The following is a 21,694-nucleotide window of genomic DNA, read 5'->3' on the forward strand; positions in this document are numbered from 1 at the left end:
GCTGCTGTCTGACGTCCACGAGGAGAGAATGAGCCCGCAGAAAGTCGGCCCCGAGCAACGGCTGGGAGACGTCGGCGATCGTAAACAGCCACGTAAAATGACTGGCGCCGAAAACGATGTGGACCGTGCGGACGCCATATGTCTGAATAATGCTCCCATTTGCCGCGGTGAGGATGGGACCCCGCTTCCCAGAACGAATGTCCAGCGGCGAAGGGGGCAGGACGCTCAGCTCCGCCCCGGTATCCACGAGGAAGCGGCTCCCGGAGCGCCGATCCCAGGCGAAGAGGCGGTGAATCTGGCCGGCCACCGCAGGGACTATTGGCAGCCGGCCCCGGCTTTCCCGGGAACGTGCACGGCTGGCGGCATTGTCGGGCTGCCGCACCCCAGCGCTGGTGGTAATAACACCAGTACCTCCTGCTGGTGCTGGCTGGAGCCTGCTGGTGTGGGACTGCAGGTGCACGACCCGCAATGGCCACCGGGGGCGATCTCGCAGGCCTCCGGGACGTAGCTGTCACTCCTTCCACAGCTCCCCCGCCCGACCGGAGAAAATCGGGCGCTTGTCGAGTGACGTTTAGCGCACTGACGTCATCACGGCGCGCCGCCCACAGCGCGTCCGCGCGCCTGCCGAGGGCCCGGGTGTCTTCAAAGGAGGCGTCTGTGAGCTGCAGGCGAATGTCGGCCGGCAGCAGGTGCAGGTAAGTATATTCAAACATCAGGCACGGTCTGTGCCCGTCGAGTAACGCGACCATCTCCTTCAGGAGGCTAGATGGGCGCCGGTCACTGAGGCCTGGCATGTGGAGGAGCCTTTCGGCCTGCTCCATTCGGGTTAGCCCGTAGGTTTGGAGCAGCAGCTCCTTAAGGACTTTGTATTTATCGTGGGCCGGGGGGTCCTGGAGGAACTCCGTTACCTCTTCGGCCGTGTCCTGGTCAAGGGCTCCCACCAGGTGGAAAAACCGGGTGTTATCCACTGTGATGCCCTGCAGCTGGAACTGGGCCTCCGCTTGGTAAAACCAAACGCGAGCCCGGGTGGTCCAGAAGGTCGGGAGCTTGATTCCTACCGCGTCGACAGCTGGGGCCTGGTCGGCCTGCGAGCCGGACGGGCGGTCGGATTCTGCTTTTCTGTCCATCCTAATGAATGGACCGTCGAGGTCACCAATGTAGCGCGTCGATAAAGGCAAGGAGCCAGGTATTTCGGGAAGGTATATTTTATTGTATCGTGGTATCAGACGGGTCTAGTCTGCCGGAATGGCTTGGCGCCCAAACCTTGTCCTTATATACCTGAGTCCAGGACCGCCTCCCGGGACTGGTCCATTCCCGTGCCGAGGGGTCGGTAGAAGTATGGCCCGACCCTTGGGAGCCGCCACAATATAAAGATAGATTTTGGAATAAATTGCGAACAATCACTCACAAATCAGGCAAATGTTCTTGTATTGCCCCATTGCTGCATGGGGTATTAGGGAAGTTTAATCTCAGCAAAAGTTATTTAAATTTATTAATCCTGGCTGAAGTTAAATAAACATTCCTTTTTTTAGTCCAGGGAAAAATTGAATCGGAGAGTAAAAAGTCAAATCTCCTAATTCGAAACCAGACAAATCAAAAAATTCAACAGTTAATAATTTAATATGTCATAGTACAATTAAACCACAGCACAGGAAACAATTAATAAAAGTATTAATTAGGCAGTTCAGGATGTGCCACAGCTGAAGGGTCAATGCTGCATCCTGTGATCAAAATAATCTATTTAAACAAATTCCACATCAAGAGATTCACTGTAGTTTGCACAATTTAAAGGCCAAACACTTCAAAGAAAATTGATTTTTTTAAAGTAATTTTAGACAAGCAATTTTGTTTCAACAGGAGTTTAAACAACAGTGCCAGGAGATTGGGATACTGTGTCAAGGATGTAAAAAATATACATAATTTCCAGTGAAGTGAAAATTCAAAATTGGTTCAAATTGACAGTATCGTCAGATATTTGCATTAACAACCCAAATTAAATAGCATCTTTAACAGCACTAGTTCCTAATTTCCAGAATTAAAAGAATTTTGAATTTACTGCAAAGCATGTATATTTGCGAAATTCATGATGGAAATGAGCTTGTCATTGACACAGAATCCCACAATCTCATGGCATTGTCATTTTGACGTTTGCAGAAAAACTGAAATTAAAACAAAATTGAATTTGTTTTAAGTAAGGACAAAAACTGCAGATGCTGTTTAATACACAAAAGGACAAAGTGCTTGAGTAACTCAACAGGTCAGGCAGTATCTCTGGAGAATATGGATTGATGACATTTCATTCAAGACCCTCTTCAGACTTTCGATTCTGAAGGGTCTCAACCCAAAACATCACCAGCATCATGTTCTCCATGATGCTGCCCGACTTACTGTTATTCCAGCACTTTGTGTCCTTTCTTTCCAAATAGTGTTAGTCCTTAAATTGTGAAAATTATAGTGAACATTCTGATATGGAATTTAAAAAAATTATGACATCTTCTTAGTTTCTGGGTTGTTGCCTTGATCTTTTAGCTGTAATATAATCCTGAACACCCAAGCAAAATGTAGAAAAAATCGGCAGATGCTGGTTTAAATCGAAGGTAGACACAAAATGCTGGAGTAACTCAGCGGGTCAGGCAGCATCTCTGGAGAGAAGGAATGGGTGATGTTTCGAGTCGAGACCTTTTCGGGTTGAGTCTGAAGAAGGGTCTCGACCCGAAACGTCACCCATTCCTTCTCTCCAGAGATGCTGCCTGACCCACTGAGTTACTCCAGCATTTTGTGTCTAAGCACAAAGTAGAGTTCTGTTGCTACTCCATTAATGCCATTCCAGGCTGGACTTTCCATTATGGCCACAAGATTTTTTAATTTGGTTTTAACATATTTCATAATATCTTAATTATATTTATTTATTCTCACATATTTCAAATTCATTTCCATTTACTATTTTTTATAAATCGACCTCTCCCAAAAGTCTGGACAGTGATCATTTGTTTTCGGTCTACATCGATAAAGTCATAAAATTCTGCCTATATCTATAATGTCATATAATCAGGGAACACTTTTTGAATTATGTGGGCTGAATTAGTTATAATACAATTTCTATCAAGAACTTGAGAACTGCTTGGAAGTTACTGGCTGTCTTGGGGGGGAAAAAAGACTGAAAAGAAACTGTTTCCATCTGCATAACTATCACATTAAAGCAGAACTACCTCTACCATATTTTTCACGAATCTGATTGCTCTCATCTGTTCGTACAAATCCTAATCATTTTTCAATTTCTCATGTTGCGCAAGCACAGAATATTACTGAAAACTCATGTTTTCTCATTCAGTCTTCAATGTCCTATATCTGTCTATTGGCGACTAGGATTTCCTTCAAGTTAATAACAATTCTTCTGAAGCAGTGAAACATTGTTAATGTTCATTGTATCACTTTTGTCAAACTATTTTTCTGTCACCCTTGTCTCCATGAAGATTAGTAATTGCACAATCCACTTAAACAAGATCCCCACTCCAAAGCAGCACATCATAGCCACTTTAATGCAGTAAGCACATTCCAATGTGTTCTAAATTATTTCATCTTGCCATAAAGTTCAAAGAAACTTGCAAAGATTTTTGGATGAAACGTGTTACATGTGCTTTATAGAATTTGCATCTACATCAGAGGTTGGTAAAAATACAATCATACAAAACTCAATTTTTACAGGTTATCATAATGTGTATCGATAAAGTTACGGCGTAGGTGGTTTGCTAAAGCTCCTACTTGTTATCTATTTGTGCGTCACTACCTCTTTCTACCATCACATAATTTCCAAGATAGGTAAACAGCTTTCAACAACAGTGTCATAGAATCATACCACATGGAAACAGGCCATTCAACCCAACTCATCCAGTCCAACATCTAAACTAGTCCCATTTGCCCACGTTTGGCCGACATCCCTTTCAACCTTTCCTATCCATGTACCTGTCCATGCACCTTTTAAATGCAATTATAGTACCTGCCTCAAATAAGTAGACACAAAATGCTGGAGTAACTCAGTGGGACAGGCAGCATCTCTGGAGAGAAGGAATGGGCGACGTTTCGGGTTGAGATCCTTCTTCATACTCTCGACCCGAAATGTCACCCATTCCTTCTCTCCAGAGATGCTGCCTGTCCCACTGAGTTACTCCAGCATTTTATGTCTTCCTTTGATTTAAACCAGCATCTGCAGTTTTTTCCTACACACCTGCCTCAACTACCTCCTCTGGCAGCTTGTTCCATAAAAAGTAGTTAAGGATTTAATTAACATTCCCAGAAGCTGCTTGATGGGTCAAATCAGATGCCTCAAGAACATTTAAGCCACTGCCACTGGAAATTATAAATCTAACCACTCTCAATTTAAAATGGTCCACATAAATTCTCCAAGAATATAAAAGCTCAATTATTTTTTGAGATTTTAGTCATGGTAAAACTTATTTGTTGGGCTGAATAGCAATTTAACTCCTTGCTAAATGTCCCACAATAGGGCAATAAAATATACAGCAAAATCAGTAGGTTTGCCAATTGTATGCAATGCATCACGCCATTTAAAACAAGAAAAAGGGATGTTCAGAAGGATCAGAACAAGTACTATCAATAATCATGCAGCTATTTCAGAAAGAAGAACTTCATCAAAAACCAATAGTAGTTCATAAATCTGAAGTCCAAGCTGACCAAAAGCTTTTGTCAATTCAATTATTGGTATTGCTCGATTCCTTCTCTTTCAATTTGGGAACCAAAGAAAATTATGGCCATACTCCTTGGATAAATCACAGACTGCTTGTAATTACACAACTATCCCAGGAAAATTGGATCAGAAATTTTGTCACATAAAGACTGTCCAATTTATCCTCTAAAAACATATTGTTGCTATAGAGAAAAATGTGGATTTTCATTAGCCGCGTAAAGTTATCTTTTCAAAGGTCACTATCCGTATAATTAACAAATTGTTGACAAAGTATCAGAAATGATTATCAGCTGTGAAATTACATTGTAACAATCTATCAGATCACCTAAATGCCTTGAATTTGGGTCCAAGGACAATAGCTACAACTGTCAACACCACAGATTACAGAGTGAAATTGGCAATAATTTATATTTCTAGATCAGTATTAAGAGAGCTCCAATTAAAAAAAAATGTGCTTATCTAAAAAAAAGTTTTTCTGCAAGTGTAAAAATGAAACCTTCAGGAAAAAAAGAAAAAATGGAGGACAAAAATAATTTCCCGCTTCACTTTATACTCTTGTATCTGTCATATTCAAGATCAATTTATTGTCGTATGCACCAATTAGGGTACAGTGAAATTTGAGTTACCATACAGCCATACTAAGTGAAAAGCAACAAGACACACAGCCACATAAAATAAAATTTAACATAAACATCTGCCACAGCAGATTCCACATTCCTCACTGTGATGGAAGGTAATAAAGTTCAATCCGCTTCCTCTTTGTTCACCCGTGTTCGGGACTGTTCAACATTTGCAGTCGACGCAGTCAATGGTCCAAAGACCTCGTGTCGGGATGATCAAAACTCCCGCATCGGGAAGGTTGAAAACTCTCCGGGGCATAGAGCTCCCGAGTCGGCCTCTTCTTACCAGAGACCGCGGGCTTCACGATGTTAAAGTCCACACACAGGCCCTGCGGTTAGAATTCTCCAGTCGATCCTCAGCAAAAGATCGCAAGCTCCGCGATGTTAAAGTCCGCGCCCGTGGCATGATGTCTCCAGGAAAGCCCGCCAACTCTTCGATGTTAGGCCGCAGTGGGGATGGAAGATACGATATGGGGAAAAAAATGGGGGGGGGGGGGAAATCGCATCTCCGGTAAGATTGAAAAAAAATGACCCCTAACTCCCCCCCCACTCTCCACATTAAAAAAAACAAGGAACACTAAAACATACTATTAACACATACTTAAAATAACAAAAACAGAAGAAACAACAAACTGTTGGCGAGGCAGCCAGTGCTGGTGGAACATATTCTGATCAAAATTACTATGAAGCATGAAAAGCTGAAGGTTTTTTTGCACAAATTCAAACAAAATACAAAGTAACAGGTCAGGAAGTAAATGGGAAGATGACATTTTGATTGAAGACCCTGGGAAATTAACAACAGAACTGTATCAGTTGCATTTAAGTTGATTTTGTTCAATTTCTCCTCACATTGTTAAAGATCAAAACCAATGAAATCAGTTTCCCAGTAATGGCTCAGATTAAAGAACTTTGTTTGAAGTAGAAAGCACAATGGGTTTCAGTTTTCATAGAAAAATGAATGGAATCACAAGCGCATTTGGACATGTGGATGATTATGCAAAACATTTGTGTTGTATTTTAAAATAGATGTGATCTACCTAATTGTCTAGCAAAATGTAATGATGTAATTAAATAGTTTTAGAATGTTAAAAGTATTGTACAGGCATGGAGGCGCAGTGGTAAAGTTGCTGCCTTACAGCGCTTGCAGAAACAGAGACCCGGGTTCGATCTCGACTATGGGTGCTGTCTAAGAGGCAGCACGTTTGTACGTTCTCCCCGTGACCGTGTGGGTTTTAATAGACAATAGGTGCAGGAGTAGGCCTTTCGGCCCTTCGAGCCAGCACCCCCATTCACTGTGATCATGGCTGATCACCCACAATCAGTACCCCGTTCCTGCCTTCTCCCCATATCCCTTGACTCCGCTATCATTAAGAGCTCTATCTAACTCTCTCTTGAAAGCATCCAGGGAATTGGCCTCCACTGCCTTCTGAGGCAGAGAGTTCCACAGCTTCACAACTCTCTGAGTGAAAGTTTTTCTTCATCTCTGTTCTAAATGGCCTACCCATTATTCTTAAACTGTGGCCCCTGGTTCGGGACTCCCCCAACATCGGGAACATGTTTCCTGCCTCTAGCGTGTCCAACCCCTTAATAATCTTATATGGTTTCGATAAGATCCCCTCTCATCCTTCTAAATTTCAGAGTATACAAGCCCAGTCGCTCCAGTGTTTCAACATACGACAGTCCAGCCATTCCGGGAATTAACCTCGTGAACCTACGCTGCACTCCCTCAATAGTAAGAATGTCCTTCCTCAAATTTGGAGACCAAAATTGCACACAATACTCCAGGCGTGGTCTCACTAGGGCCCTGTACAACTGCAGAAGGACCTCTTTGCTCCTATACTCAACTCCTCTTGTTATGAATGCCAACATTCCATTAGCTTTCTTCACTGCCTGCATGCTTACTTTCAGTGACTGATGAACTAGGACACCCAGATCTCGTTGAACTTCCCCTTTTCCTAACTTGACACCTTCAGATAATAATCTGTCTTCCTGTTCTTACCACCAAACTGGATAACCTCACATTTATCCACATTAAACTGCATCTGCCCACTCACACAACCTGTCCAAGTCACCCTGCATCCTCATAGCATCCTCCTCACACTTCACACTGCCACCCAGCTGTGTGTCATCTGCAAATATGCTAATGTTGCTTTTAACCCCTGCATCTAAGTCATTAATGTATATTGTAAATAGCTGCGGCCCCAGCAACGAGCCTTGTGGTACCCCACTAGTCGCTGCCTGCCATTCTGAAAGGGACCCATTTGTCCCTGCTCTTTGTTTCCTGTCTGCCAACCTATTTTCTATCCATGTCAGTACCCTTCCCCCAATACCATGTGCTCTAATTTTGCCCACTAATCTCCCATGTGGGACCTTATCGAAGGCTTTCTGAAAGTCCAGGTACACTACTTCCACTGGCTCTCCCTTGTCCATTTTCCTAGTTACATCCTCAAAAAATTCCCGAAGATTAGTCAAGCATGATTTCCCCTTCGTAAATCCGTGCTGACTCGGAACGATCCTGTTACTGCTATCCAAATGTTCCGCAATTTCTTCTTTTATAATTGACTCCAGCATCTTCCCCACCATCGATGTCAGGCTAACTGGTCTATAATTTCCTGTCTTCTCTCTCCCTCTTTTCTTAAAAAGCGGGATAACATTAGCTACCCTCCAATCCACAGGAACCGATCCTGAATCTATAGAACATTGGAAAATGATCACCAATGCGTCCACGATTTCTAGAGCCATTTCCTTAAGTACCCTGGGATGCAGACCATCAGGCCCCGGGGATTTTCTCCGAGATCTTCGGTTTCCTCCCACACTCCAAAGACGTACAAGTTTGTAGGTTAATTGGCTTGGTATAAATGTGCATTGCCCATAGTGTGCATAGGATAGTGTTAATGTGCTGTGATCGCTGGTCAGTTTCAAAGTGCTGCCATAGTTTCAAAGTGCATAACCACCAGGATTGTTGGCCCTGATAAGTAATCTGAATAAGGCACATAATATACTAAACATTGCTTTAGGATTTTAAAACCAAAAATAATGAAGACAAAATTGCACATTATCTAAAGATTTACCGCAATGTACCTGAACCTAATGTAGTCAACTGGTAAGTTAAAATGTATCATAAGTTTCCCAGATCAATTTAGGGCAGCAAGGTGGCACAGCAGCAGGTTTCTGCCTTACAGCACCAGAGACCCAGGTTCGATCCTGACTGCAGGTGCTGTCTGTACAGAGTTTGTATGTTCTCCCCGTGACCTGCTTGGGTTTTGGGGAGAAGATAAAATCGGGCTGTGTGGGGCTGGGGAACAATACAGTTGAAGGCTTTTGTGGGCAGAGAGCCGGAAGTGTTGAAATCAGTAATGGTGTTTGAGATTAAGGCCTGGTGCTCGTCTGTAGGGTCATGGTCCAAGGATAAGTTGGAGGAGGTGTCTGAGAGTTGTCGCCTGGCCTCAGTCAGTGCACCAGAATAAACTAAATCATATACCTCTTCAACTGACCAGAAAATACCTATGGACCTCAATAAATAAAAGCAGACAAAAAAAAAGTATGTGCTGGATTTCAAAAGAAAGCATTAGGCGTCGAACCGAATGAGAAATCAAGACTGGAATTAATCATCTTCCTGTCTTGTAATACAAAAATGTTACTTTAAAACGTTTGGTGGGTTGACTAAATCAGACTGCATAAATTCTGCTCTCAGCCAGAGTACTTTTGCCAGTTTTCAAAATAAAATCAAATACAGATGTTCCTTGACTTACGATGCTTCGACTTACGATATTTCGACTTTACGATGGTGCAAAAGCGACACACATTCAGTAGAAACTGTACTTCAAATTTTGATCTTTTCTCGGGCTTTTCCTGGACTCGGAGACCTGTCCGCTGCTCAGACTGGCGGTACGATATTGTCTCGTGATGCTGGGCAACGGCAGCGAGCCGCAGCTCCCAGTCAGCCACGATTGGGAGCTATGATGTTTGGTACGATGGGTGTGTTAAATGCATTTCGACTTACGATATTTTCGATTTACGATGGGTTTATCAGAACGTAACCCCATCGTAAGTCGAGGAGCACCTGTAAATCACAAAATGCCATTTACAAAAAATCATTCAGAACAAATTAAGTGAAGGATTGTGTTGGAAAGTTATTTGTCATACTGGTGGATCAGTGTTGTACTCCAGCTATCAGTGCTAGGATCAGGATCAGGATCACTCCTGTAATATATTTTTAGTGACTAACATATGGTTTTGTGGGGTAAATTTCAAAATTTGCAGATGGCAGCTACCTCATAGATGTGGCAAACAGTGAGGAAGTTAGTAATAGACCATAAACAAATGTAGGAAAAGTCTGAAGAAGGGTCTTGACCTGAAACGTCATCCATTCCCTCTCTCCTAGATGCTGCCTGACCTGCTGAGTTACTCCAGCATTTTGTGATACCTTTGATTTGTACCAGCATCTGCAGTTATTTTCCTACACTTGGAAAAGTCTGGTGGATTGGGCAGGTAAGTTACAAATTAATGTGCAGTGTTCTTTTGGAAGTGGACAAATAATGTTTTGAGTTGGAAGCTGTTTCAGAAAGAGGTGAGGGGAAGGGGTGTACTAGGAGCTACCACGAAATAGGTGCAACCAGGCAAGGTGGGGTTGATTGGCAGATGAATCTGGTGGAGCAGAAGGGTGGAGATAGTCATAAAGGCTGGAGATGATAAGTGGAAAAGGCAAAGGGGTGCAAATGATGGAATCTTATTTGAAAGGAAGGTGAGAAATAAAAGTTAGGACCAGAGAGTGGAACAATAGGTAGTTGGGAACAGAGGGTGGGAAGTACCTGGGGCCCTGAAGGGGTTTGTGCTGGATGATGAGCAGAGGAGTTGAAGGAGGGGAAAGGAACATGATGATGGGGACAGGGGAGTGGAAAAAAAGGTGTGTGTGAAAGGGGATGTATGAAATTCTATTTCATATACTTTCTTTTCTTTCTCCATTTTTCCACCTCGCTCCCAATCCCCAGGTTATTAATTTCCATTACATATTTCAATACCATGCCAAAGCAGGTAAATGGACAATTTACTTCCAAGCATCTGTCAATATTAGACAACTAGATATAAAGTAGAAAACAGAATGACAAATATTCCAAGTGTCACCTGATGCAAGGAAGTACATAACCCGTGCTCAGCTTCCTTTTTAAAAAGGGCAACTAACATGTATTGTGTGTAAATATATTTCTACACCCCTTTATGGATGAATGGTACCATTCCAATTTTTTTTTGTTGCCTGATTGTAATTGATTCAATTCTCCAGCCATATGTCAATTTGTGGCTAAGCTGTCAACAAACGAAGCTTCCATTCCACCATTGTCCCATGAGAAGCAAGAGACCTCGAGACAATGCACCCATAGCTTCAGCCCCAGCATCATCAGCGTTTTTACCGTTTTTCTGATTCTCAGACATGTAAAAACATGTGAAATTATTCTAAAATGCATTTAAACAGAGTAAGCTTTCGTTAATTCAAGACATATATCCAGAGGAAATAAAAAACAAACTAATACTCTTTTTAGTAAAAGGTTCGTTATCTCATTAAAATGAATGGGGGCACTGTGTCAGATATGGCTATTATAAAGCCAGGGAGGCCAGATAAAAAGTGCAATTCAGAACACTGTGGAAATTTCTTCACTCAAATGTGCAACCATGAGATAGAGCAAGGATAAAAGCAACAGCATCTAACCCCCAGAATGCTCCTGACTTCTGAGCTACAGAGCACAGACACGGCATCTTGAAAACACTTATGCATACACACTTTAAAGTTGTTTATTACCAAGTTTGTTCATCTTCTTTCATTGATATCATATCGTGCCTTTAATAAGTAAATTTAGCTATGCAGGAAATGTAAAATTATATATTAAATTATAGAAAAACAATGGCAAACATTTTAAAAACTCTACCAAGCACATGTTTCCTTAGGATTATTGCACAAGTGGTCCAACCATGGTTGATCAGAGAAGGGTGATAACGATTAATATCACAACATTGTCAAACAATAGCAAAAGTTTTTTTTTTTTAAATCAGCAATAGTCAAGAAGCTGACAATGAGGGCAAAAACAGAATGAAACAAAAAGGGGAGCAGGAGGGAGGGGAAAGGGAGGAAGAGGGTTGCACCAATGCAGGAGAGGTTTGGGCCCAGTGGGTCCACTTGGTCTAGTAAACAATTAAAAGGAGATGCTAGAAGGTAAAATGGATTTTCCATAAAATTCTGGATTTAAGACAATTAAATCAATGGTTCAATGTTGCAACCCTGTTGTTCAATGAGAGATATTAAAAAGTTATTTACAAATAGAGAAAATTCATTTAGTGAAAAGACTCATGATATGATTAGCAATGGTCAACACATTTTAATGAAAGAAAAATTGTGTTTGACAAATAGGTTTTCTTGAGACAGTAATTCATAGGGTGGAAAAGGGGCAGTCTATGAATTTGAATCTTCAATCATCGGGATTTGATAAACACCACACAAAAGGTGATTACCATTAATACGATTGAGTGCTATTTTAGCACAGGAAATAGTAGTAATAAGTATCTATTTTGTAGGAACTGCATAGTGTTAGAAATAGAGATTGGCAAACAATCGAGCGATAATCTATATGACTGAACGTAATGCATCGAAGCGAGACAACAAAGCAAGCTGTGAGGATGATGCCAGGCAGCTGGTTACAAGACAATATTAAGTGGATAACAGGTTGGAGATGGATCTTAACGTAGAAAATGGGATCTTCGTCATCTTGCTGGGAAGAATGGTAAAGCAGAATATTTTTTTTAAGTAATGAATATAAATTTAGATGCACCCATTTGGTGTCCTATATATGTGAATAAGACAATGTTAAAATGCACAAGCAAATGCTAAAGAATGCCAGAGTTAAGGAAATCTTCTAGCATTTGGGAACTATAAAAATTAGAGCCTACAGTTTTGGAACATGCAAACTTCTTGAAAGAATTGACAATGCAAATGTTGAGTGTTTTTCTTAGTAACAGATCATTGTCCCACGTTAAGATGTTAAGAGGATTGTGACGAGAGATTTCTTCACAAAATGGTGAATTTTTGGAATTCATTCACAAGAAGTATGTTGATGAGTTCAAAATAAAATGGTTTTGCATGTGAAAAATCAAGTCTAGTCAGTCCTAAGGCTGCTAAATCCCATTGGGGATGCTTAGATGCTGTAGCACTGGGAATCAAGAGATGTCATGTAGGAAAAGGGAATTTGCATACAGTTCCACCACCAATTTTCCAGCAACTGCTGGTCTTGCCCACCCCCCCCAGACAAAATACCCCTCCCCCAGAAAATTTGGTGCATAGGCCGGGTGAGGTGGCCGATCTTGACTTCATTGGGACCTCCGCTCCGAACGGCGGGTCGGATTTGCCTTCTGTGGCCAAGGCTTAGGAACTCCAACTCAGCCAGAGCCAGAAGAAGATACTTTCCCATGGCTGACTTCAGTGCCCAACTTTGCAGGGTAGTATCTCCCCACCACCACCCCCCCCCCCCCCCCTCCAAGGCCGTGACCTCTATTGGTCTGGCAAAATGAATAATAAGAGCTTTATTTGTCGTTCGGTACCGAAGTACCGAACGAAACTACATAGCAGTCATAGAAAAAAAAAAGAACACAAGACACATAACCCCAACACAAACGTCCATCACAGTGACTCCAAACACCACCTCACTGTGATGGAGGCAACAAAACTTCCACTCTCTTCCCCACGCCCACGGACAGACAGCTCGTCCCCGACCGACCCGCACAGTCCCCGCACCGGGCGCTGAAACGTCTCGCGGCCGAACCGGGCGATGAAAGGCCCACGACCAAGCCTTGCGCAGCTAGGTCCCATGGTCGAGCTGCACCGGGCGATGTCAAGTCCGCAGCCGAGCCGCACCAGTGATGAAAAGCCCCGCAGCCGAGCTGCACCGGGCGATGTTAAGCCCCGCAGCCGAGCTGCACCGGGCGATGTTAAGCCCCGCAGCCGAGCTGCACCGGGCGATGTTAAGCCCCGCAGCCGAGCTGCACCGGGCGATGTTAAGCCCCGCAGCCGAGCTGCACCGGGCGATGTTAAGCCCCGCAGCCGAGCTGCACCGGGCACTGTTAAGTCCAGCGGCCAAGCCGCACCGGGATGTAAAGTCCAGCTGCCAAGCCGCACCGGGATGTAAAGTCCAGCGGCCAAGCCGCACCGGGATGTAAAGTCCAGCGGCCAAGCCGCACCGGGATGTAAAGTCCAGCGGCCAAGCCGCACCGGGTGATGTAAAGTCCAGCGGCCAAGCCGCACCGGGATGTAAAGTCCAGCGGCCAAGCCGCACCGGGATGTAAAGTCCAGCGGCCAAGCCGCACCGGGTGATGTAAAGTCCAGCGGCCAAGCCGCACCGGGATGTAAAGTCCAGCGGCCAAGCCGCACTGGGATGTAAAGTCCAGCGGCCAAGCCGCACCGGGATGTAAAGTCCAGCGGCCGAGCCGCAGCGGGCGATGTTAGGCCCCGCAGCCGAGCCGCACCCCGCGCCGTGAGGAAGAGAAAAGTTCCCCACACCCACCCACACCACCACCCCCTCCCACACATACACAACCGAAAGAAAATATATAAAAACCATCCCAACACCGACACACAACAAAAAAAGGGAAAAAAAAGACGGACAGACTGCTAGTCAGCCGCTGCCGTTAGCGGAAAATCGGTGGTGGACATGTATTAGCAAAACCATAATCCTAGTGAAAGCAACTGACTGACATGAGTTCCTGCTCTGAATTATATTCTTCCAAAGAAAAATGCACCAATGTAAGTGCATATTGTAATTGACTTTGTAGCTTTCTAACCCATGATCATTGTTCTGGAATTCTTTTGGGAAGTAAAGTTGTTGTCTCCAGAATAAAGGATTGAGTCTAATTATATTATATCTCTGCAAATAGACAGCCTAAGAGGGTATCAAGGCTTGCACTGTGTGGATAGTCATAATTGAATCGGCCTTTCATGTAAACAAGGATAAACCAGTATACGCAATTGTGGTGTTTCTACATATTCAATTCAAAGGTCAAATCTAACGATTTGTGGATCATAAATTCTTTAGCTTCAACTAGTTGCACACCATTCAAACAGAGGAATTTCTTTGCAACATCTTGGGACTAATTGATCAAGTTTTCTACATACCCCAATCCCGACCAAGAATATTGCGGCTCACCATTCTCTGAAGATAAACACAAAATGCTAGAGTAACTCAGTGGGTTAGTCAGTATCACTGGAGAAAGAGAATAGGTGACATTTCAAATTGGAACCCTTCTTCAGACTTGATCCTACTGAAAACAAATGTTAATCATCTCAACATCATCTGCACCTGATCTCATATTAGATCTTGAATATGACATTTTCTTAACAGAAGCAACCATGGCAATGAAGATTTCCAGAAAACACCTACAGCATTTTCTGTACAAATAATCTAATCCACCTTTTTTCGATAGAAAGTGTATCAAAATATTACAATAAATGGTTCACAAATTCCTTCGGGGCCTGGCAGGATAGATTTGTCTTTTGGGTAGGTATGTAGATAAAGATAGTACAGTCTCAGAACGAATGGTTGGCAAATTAGGACTGAGATTTGAAGAATCGGAAGAAAGTGAATCGTCAAAATTATCAATAGCTGTTACTGACTACATTCCAGGAAAAAAAATGATTCTTGAACATTAAAGGTTATCAAGTTTAGTTTAGTTGAGAGATACACATGGAAGCAGGCCTTTCAGCCCACGCTGACCATCGATCACCCATTCAAGCTAGTTCTAAATTATCCCATTTCCTCATCAACGCCCATCATAGTAGGGCCAATTTACAGAGGCCAATTAACCTAAAACCCACATTTCTTTGGGATGTGGGAAGAAACCACGGATGTGCAAATTCCACACAGACACAAACTTGTCTCCGGCACTGTGAGGCAGGGGCTCCGCTGCTGTACCACTGTGTTACCCTAATTTGTGATTGGAGTAATAAAGTAACAGTGGTACAAAATCTACCATGATGTCATTTATTGTTGAAGCAAGCAGACTTCCTCTTTCTCTCTTTTTATGAAACTATATCTGACCAATAAACATATTAAATAACATAAATAGATATGTGAAAATCTCACTGCAGCATTACGAGAATTTGAATTCCCATTCATAAAAAAACCTGGAAATATAAACTGGCATCAGTAAAATGTCCTCTAAGATCTCAAACGATCACTGGTGAACATGTTGATTTTAATGCTCTTTGGAAAAGGAAACTCTTAATACACAATTGTCAAATAACATCATATCTATTGACAGATACAAATCAAATTAATAAAGGACAAACTTCCATTTGGATAGCTATTTACTGGACATATCAAAGATTTTTACAATCAATGTTTACTTTATTTAACTATTGTAATTTTTAGGTAGGAAGAACATAGCAACAAACATATAAATCAAGGAAACAACCAGTTTTTGGCAGTAAGATAGAAAATGTTGGAAATACTCAGCAGGTCAATCTACATCCGTAGAGAGAATACAGAGCCATCTGGTCTGCTACTCCACAGGTTCTGCCTGATTTGCTAAGCATCTCCATAAATCTGTTATTTCAGTTTTCAGCTCTTTCATTTTAATTGCTTTTTGACCAGGCTTTTAACACTTTGATAGAAGATGATTTTTTTAAATTGAGAGGAAGCAGGGAACAGAGATGTGTGTATGTGCACATATGTGCAAGCATCTCGAACTAAAACGCCGACTTACACCTTTTGCCTCGACTGCTGCTGCATGACCAGCTCAATTCAACCAGCACAGTTTTTAAGTTGAATCTATGTTCTATAACCCCTTTCTAATTCTACCTCAATCTTCACTCATAATGGGAATATTATTCAAAGCAGTATTAATCTATCAAAAGTCAATTTTTGATTTGTTGGCGCTTTAATATTCCAGCGTCATACTTCAACCCAACAAAAGTTTAGCAAATGAGAAAATCCAACTATAACATAAAGAAATAGGACAAGATGCCCAATCAGGCCTTCAAGCCTGCCTGCCTCACTATTCAGTAAAATCATGGCTATTTTTCTAATTCCATTTTCCTCCACTATCTTCATAACTCTCAAATTCTTTCAGGTCCTGAAATCCATTGATCTGTTTTGAATCAACACAATAACTGAGTCTTTACCAGGTAAAACCCTTCCTGTTCTTGGGCCCCTCATCCAAGGAAAAACCTTTAATGATAAATGTTTCAATGAGAACTCCTCGCATTCGTCCATAGAATATAGTCCCAGTCTCCTTGATCTCTAGAATGGCAAACCTGCCATCTCTGGAATAAGTCTAGTGAATTTTTACTGCTCGCTCTCAAAGAAAGTACATCGCTAAGTTAAGGATATCAAAACAGCACACAATACTCCAGGTGCAATCTCACCAAGGTTCTGTGTAATTGTAATCATACTTCCTTACACCTGCACTACCACAATGTAGTAATATTAAGCAACACAAAACAGCAATCTATGCTGTACAGCTGTCAGAGGTTTTCTACTTCAGGCCACAAAAAAATTCAATAAAATGTCAATGTAATTTATATTGAAAGGCAAAAATAAATCAATCACAAAAAACACATAAGTAAGGCACCTAGGAACCATGCAAAGAATGTTAAGGCAAATGAAAACAAATCTAAGTTAATCATTATTAAAACACTGGAAACGTGACAAATAATTTGTGTTCAGCAACCTCCTATTGAAAAAAAATCAACTTAGTCATTACAACATAAAAGCAAGAACTGTAGATCCTGATTTACCAAGAAAAGGTACAAAATGCAGGAGTAACTCAGCAGGTCTGTTCAGTTCAGTTTAGTTTATTGTCACGTGTACCGAGGTACAGTGAAAAGCTTTTTGTTCAAGTTCTGGTCAGGCAGCATCCCTGGAGAACATGGATACGTGACGGGTCAGGACCCTTCTTCTGGGGGGCGGGATTCCCCACTCTTCAAGTGACATGGGACCACAAAATGTATTTTAGCCAGTGACACAATTCCACAATTCCAACACTACACCAGAGTTTTAATCTTGATGTTTGTACTGAAATCCCCAGAGTTGGGATTGATCTTATAGTTGACATTGAAACACAGCCCAGATCACTGACACAACTGATTTTCGTACCAGGTAATCTGCCGTAAACAAAGGGCGGTGGCGCAACAGTCCTTTCACTGAACTCTCAGGCAGCCGAACTAAAGCTTCCCTCTCACAAAAAATATCAAAAGTGTCATCTTTCTATTCAGCGATTTGTTGATAACCAGCACCCTGAAGTATACACAGGTTCCACGGCCGTGGTCGAGCACATCTTCACATTTAAGGGAAAACATTCTGTAGTCCACATCAAGTAAACAATGCCACTGGGGTTAATGGGGCAAGACTTGTGGAGCGTAATGTTGCAGGTGTTTTGGGATAAAGGAGGAAAAGGTTGATCAGCACTGAATGGGTGGAGAGGGTGCAGAGGGGTGGAGGATGCAGGGGGTAGAGGATGGGGGATAGAGGTGGGGTGGGGTGGGGAGGGGGGGTTGAGGGGTGGGGAGGGGGGGTTGAGGGGTGGGGGGGCTTGAGGAGGGGGGGGGTGGAAAGGTAGAGGGAAGCAGTCCCGGTAGTGTCCTGTAGTGCCCTGTATATTCATGCCCGCCTTCCCTCCCTCGCCACCAGAGTTAGTGAGTGAGTGCTGGCGGAGTCGAGCCGCCGGCCCGGCAGAGGCGGTCTGCGGCCGCTCCTCACCTGTCCTCACAGTCCTTGCACTTGACGAGGACGGCGGCGCTCTGACAGAACAGCTCCTCGGCCATCGTGCGCTGGGATCCCGGCTCCTGCCTTCACCTCATGGTCGCGGCGCGGCGGCTCCGCACAGGCCGCTCCCGCCCCGTTGCCCGGGGTAACCGGTTCCCGGCCGCTTTCCCGCTCTCCCGTGCGGACATGAGCAGCCGCGCCGACAACTCGCTGCTTCCCCCTCTGGGCCCGGAGGACTCCCAGCGCAGTCGCCAGCAAACATACAAGAGGAGCAAGACAGACCACTCGACTAAACCGCAGTAGGTCATGCGTACATTTCAGCGCCATTTTAGTAAGCAGATTATGTGTGCTAGACTGGGCAATGTTCACAATTCTCTGTGATTTCCTCGTATATAAAATGTTTGCAAACAATTATTTTTGTTCAACTTCTTGGATAAGTTGACATTTATAACTCTTTCTTGAAAAGTTGCTGCTTCGTGATCTTTAAACTTTGGATGTTACGGATTGAATATTTACACGAGAGATCCACTCTGTATCAAGCCAATTGATCTTATTTAATGATCTTTGTTTTCTCTGTTAATTTTAATTTCACCTTCACGAGCTGAATCTCTTTTTGTTTGTCCTACATTTTAAAAAGTAATGGAAGCAGAGATCAGGCATTTGCAAACAATAGAACTCTACTGTACCACAATATAATTGAAAAAACATTTAACTTTATACTTGGAGCCAAGAAAATTTGAATTGGTGAATTGATTAGTTAAAAACCCTTGACAGCCACTAAAATGACCAATGCTGCCTGACGTGGTTCAGAAGCATGAATCCAATTCAAATAGACACAGTGGTGGAGTAAATCACTGGGTCAGGCAGCATCTCTGGAGAAAAAGGATGGGTGATGTTTCAGGTTGGGACCCTTCATCAGACAAGGGGAGGGGGGAGGGGGGAGGGGGGGGAGGGGGGGGAGGGGGGAGGGGGGGGAGGGGGGGGGAGGAGGGGGGAGGGGGGAGGGGGGGGAGGGGGGGGGAGGAGGGGGGAGGGGGGAGGGGGAGGGGGGGGAGGGGGGGTGAGAAGACCTGGAAATCAGGACCTGCTCTTTTCATTGGTTAGCTGATATGCGAAACAGTGCACACTATATCTCGCACACAAAATTATGTAAATCTTACCATGAATAACAGAAATAAAAAGTGTTATCCTTGTGTGTGAAGTTCATTTTTGAATGATGTAAAATTGAAGGGGGTTGGTGCAATATACTGCTAAGCCACAAATGTGTCGTTATGAGATATTCACATTTGAAAAATCCATAAATTACAAAAAAACAAGAAGGTGCCTATATTATTTGACCAACTTATCGGTTGAATTTAAATATGACATTTTCACAGGTTGTAGGGTAGTGGGTAAGGATCGTGTTAATGCATGTAACTCATTTTTCATAAAAGCGGCACGGTAGCGCAGCGGTAGAGTTGCTGCTTTACAGTGAATGCAGCGCCGGAGACTCAGGTTCGATCCTGACTACGGGTGCTGCACTGTAAGGAGTTTGTACGTTCTCCCCGTGACCTGCGTGGGTTTACTCCGAGATCTTCGGTTTCCTCCCACACTCCAAAGACGTACAGGTATGTAGGTTAATTGGCTGGGTAAATGTTTTTAAAAAAATTGTCCCTAGTGGGTGTAGGATAGTGTTAATGTACGGGGATCACTGGACGGCACGGACTTGGAGGGCCGAAAAGGCCTGTTTCCGGCTGTATATATATGATATGATATGATATGAGGGTTAGCACTATATTGCACTGACCCCCTCAATTATATGTTAAATTCAAAACTAAACTATGGTAGTATTCACAAAATGCTGGAGTAATGACTTCATACACTTCACCTCCAATATTCGGACCCTAAACTATGGTAGTAATGTACATTATTCATGTCTAAAGCTAGCACTTCTGTATCAGTGTAGGTATATATGCATTACATTTTATTACACTAATGTAGAATGAGAAGAATGGACAAATATCTTGACATGTGTTCATAGTTATTTTATTCACAATATTAGGATTTCTGGAAATAAGTCTGATGTCACTGATTGCAAATGTGTATGGGTCGGCCCTAGTGTGTGCGTGTTGTGAGAGAGAGAGTGAGAGAGCGTGAGAGTGTGAGAGAGTGTGAGAGATGTGAGAGAAGTGTGAGAGAGAGAGAAACAAACACTAGATATATATATGTGTGTGTGTCTATATATGTATACATTTACATAAACCATAAAGGTCCAATTGCCTTTATGGTTTATGTACATCATATGAAAAATAAGATGAAGAGAGAAATAGAGCATTGCTTTAAATCGAAGTTGCTTCTGATCCATGAGAAGGAACTTTGAGATCTATTTATCTCTATCTTGCCTCTCAAACGCACACAAACGCACATTCATATATATATATATATATATATATATATTTCACAAAATGCTGGAGTAACTCAGCAGGTCAGGCAGCATCTCAGGAGAGAAGGAATGGGTGACGTTTCGGGTCGAGACCCTTCTTCAGACTGATGTCGGGGGGGCGGGACAAAGGAACGCTTAAAAAATAATTGGGAGTAGGGGGATAGACTTTTTGCAGGAGACAGGGTGGGAAGACATTTTGTCCAGATAGCTGTGCGAGTCAGTAGGTTTATAGTAGATGTCAGTCACTAGTCTGTCTCCTATGATGGAGATGGTGAGGTCCAGAAACGGGAGGGAGATGTCGGAGATAGTCCAAGTATATTTAAGAGCAGGATGGAAATTGGAAGTGAGGTGTATGAAGTCAGTGAGTTCTGCATGGGTACAAGAGGTAGCACCAATGCAGTCGTCAATGTAGCGGAGGTAGAGTTCGGGGATAGGACCAGTGTATGTCTGGAACATGGATTGTTCGACGTACACGACAAAGAGGCAGGCATAGCTAGGGCTCATGCGAGTGCCCATCGATACGCCTCTGGTTTGGAGGAAGTGGGAGGAGTCAAAGGAGAAGTTGTTAAGAGTGAGAACCAGCTCTGCTAGGCAGAGGAGAGTGTTAGTAGATTGGGATTGGCTGGTTCTACGGTCGAGGAAGAAACAGAGGGCTTCAAGACCATCCTTGTGGGGGATGGAAGTGTAGAGTGACTGGACATCCATGGTAAAGATGAGGGAGTGGGGGCCTGGAAACCGGAGGTTATCGAGGAGATGGAGAGCATGTGAGGTGTCTTGGACGTAGGTGGGGAGGGATTTGACCAAGGGGGCTAGGATGGAGTCGAGGTAGGTGGAAATAAGTTTGGTGGGACATGAACAGACAGAAACAATGGGTCTGCCGGGACAGTTCTGTTTATGGATTTTAGGTATATATATATATATATATATAATAAGTTAAATTTGTGCAGAGTGTGTGTTTGAGCAATACAAGGGAAACTGCACAAAAGAGGGGGCTGGGGAGGAAGGACGGAAGGGAAATGGGCAGAAATAGTAAGAAAAGACCAAGTGGACCCGTTGGGCCCAATCTTCTCCTGCATCCTCCCCTCCCTCCCCTTATATATATATAACAAGAGTTTTATAGTATGTAGGTAATAAAATCAGAGAAATTATTTAAAAAATTTAAACATTTAAAAATAAAAATAACAAATAAATGTGAGTTGATAGATGA

The 21,694-nt window shown here is 43.0% G+C and overlaps 1 protein-coding gene across 2 annotated transcripts in view; it reads right to left on the reverse strand.

Annotated features, from left to right (window-relative positions):
• Window positions 1-18,308, reverse strand: part of sass6 (SAS-6 centriolar assembly protein) — a 45,110-nt gene extending 26,802 nt beyond the window's left edge. For both annotated transcript variants that reach the window (XM_078396139.1, XM_078396138.1), the window contains exon 1: window positions 18,060-18,308. In XM_078396139.1, coding sequence (XP_078252265.1) covers window positions 18,060-18,124 — 65 coding nt within the window. In that variant the 5' untranslated portion in view covers window positions 18,125-18,308. The remainder of the gene's footprint in view (window positions 1-18,059) is intronic.
• Window positions 18,309-21,694: the final 3,386 nt, after the last annotated feature.

This window comes from Rhinoraja longicauda, chromosome 3 (genome assembly GCF_053455715.1).
Source record: "Rhinoraja longicauda isolate Sanriku21f chromosome 3, sRhiLon1.1, whole genome shotgun sequence".
NCBI lineage: Eukaryota > Metazoa > Chordata > Chondrichthyes > Rajiformes > Arhynchobatidae > Rhinoraja > Rhinoraja longicauda.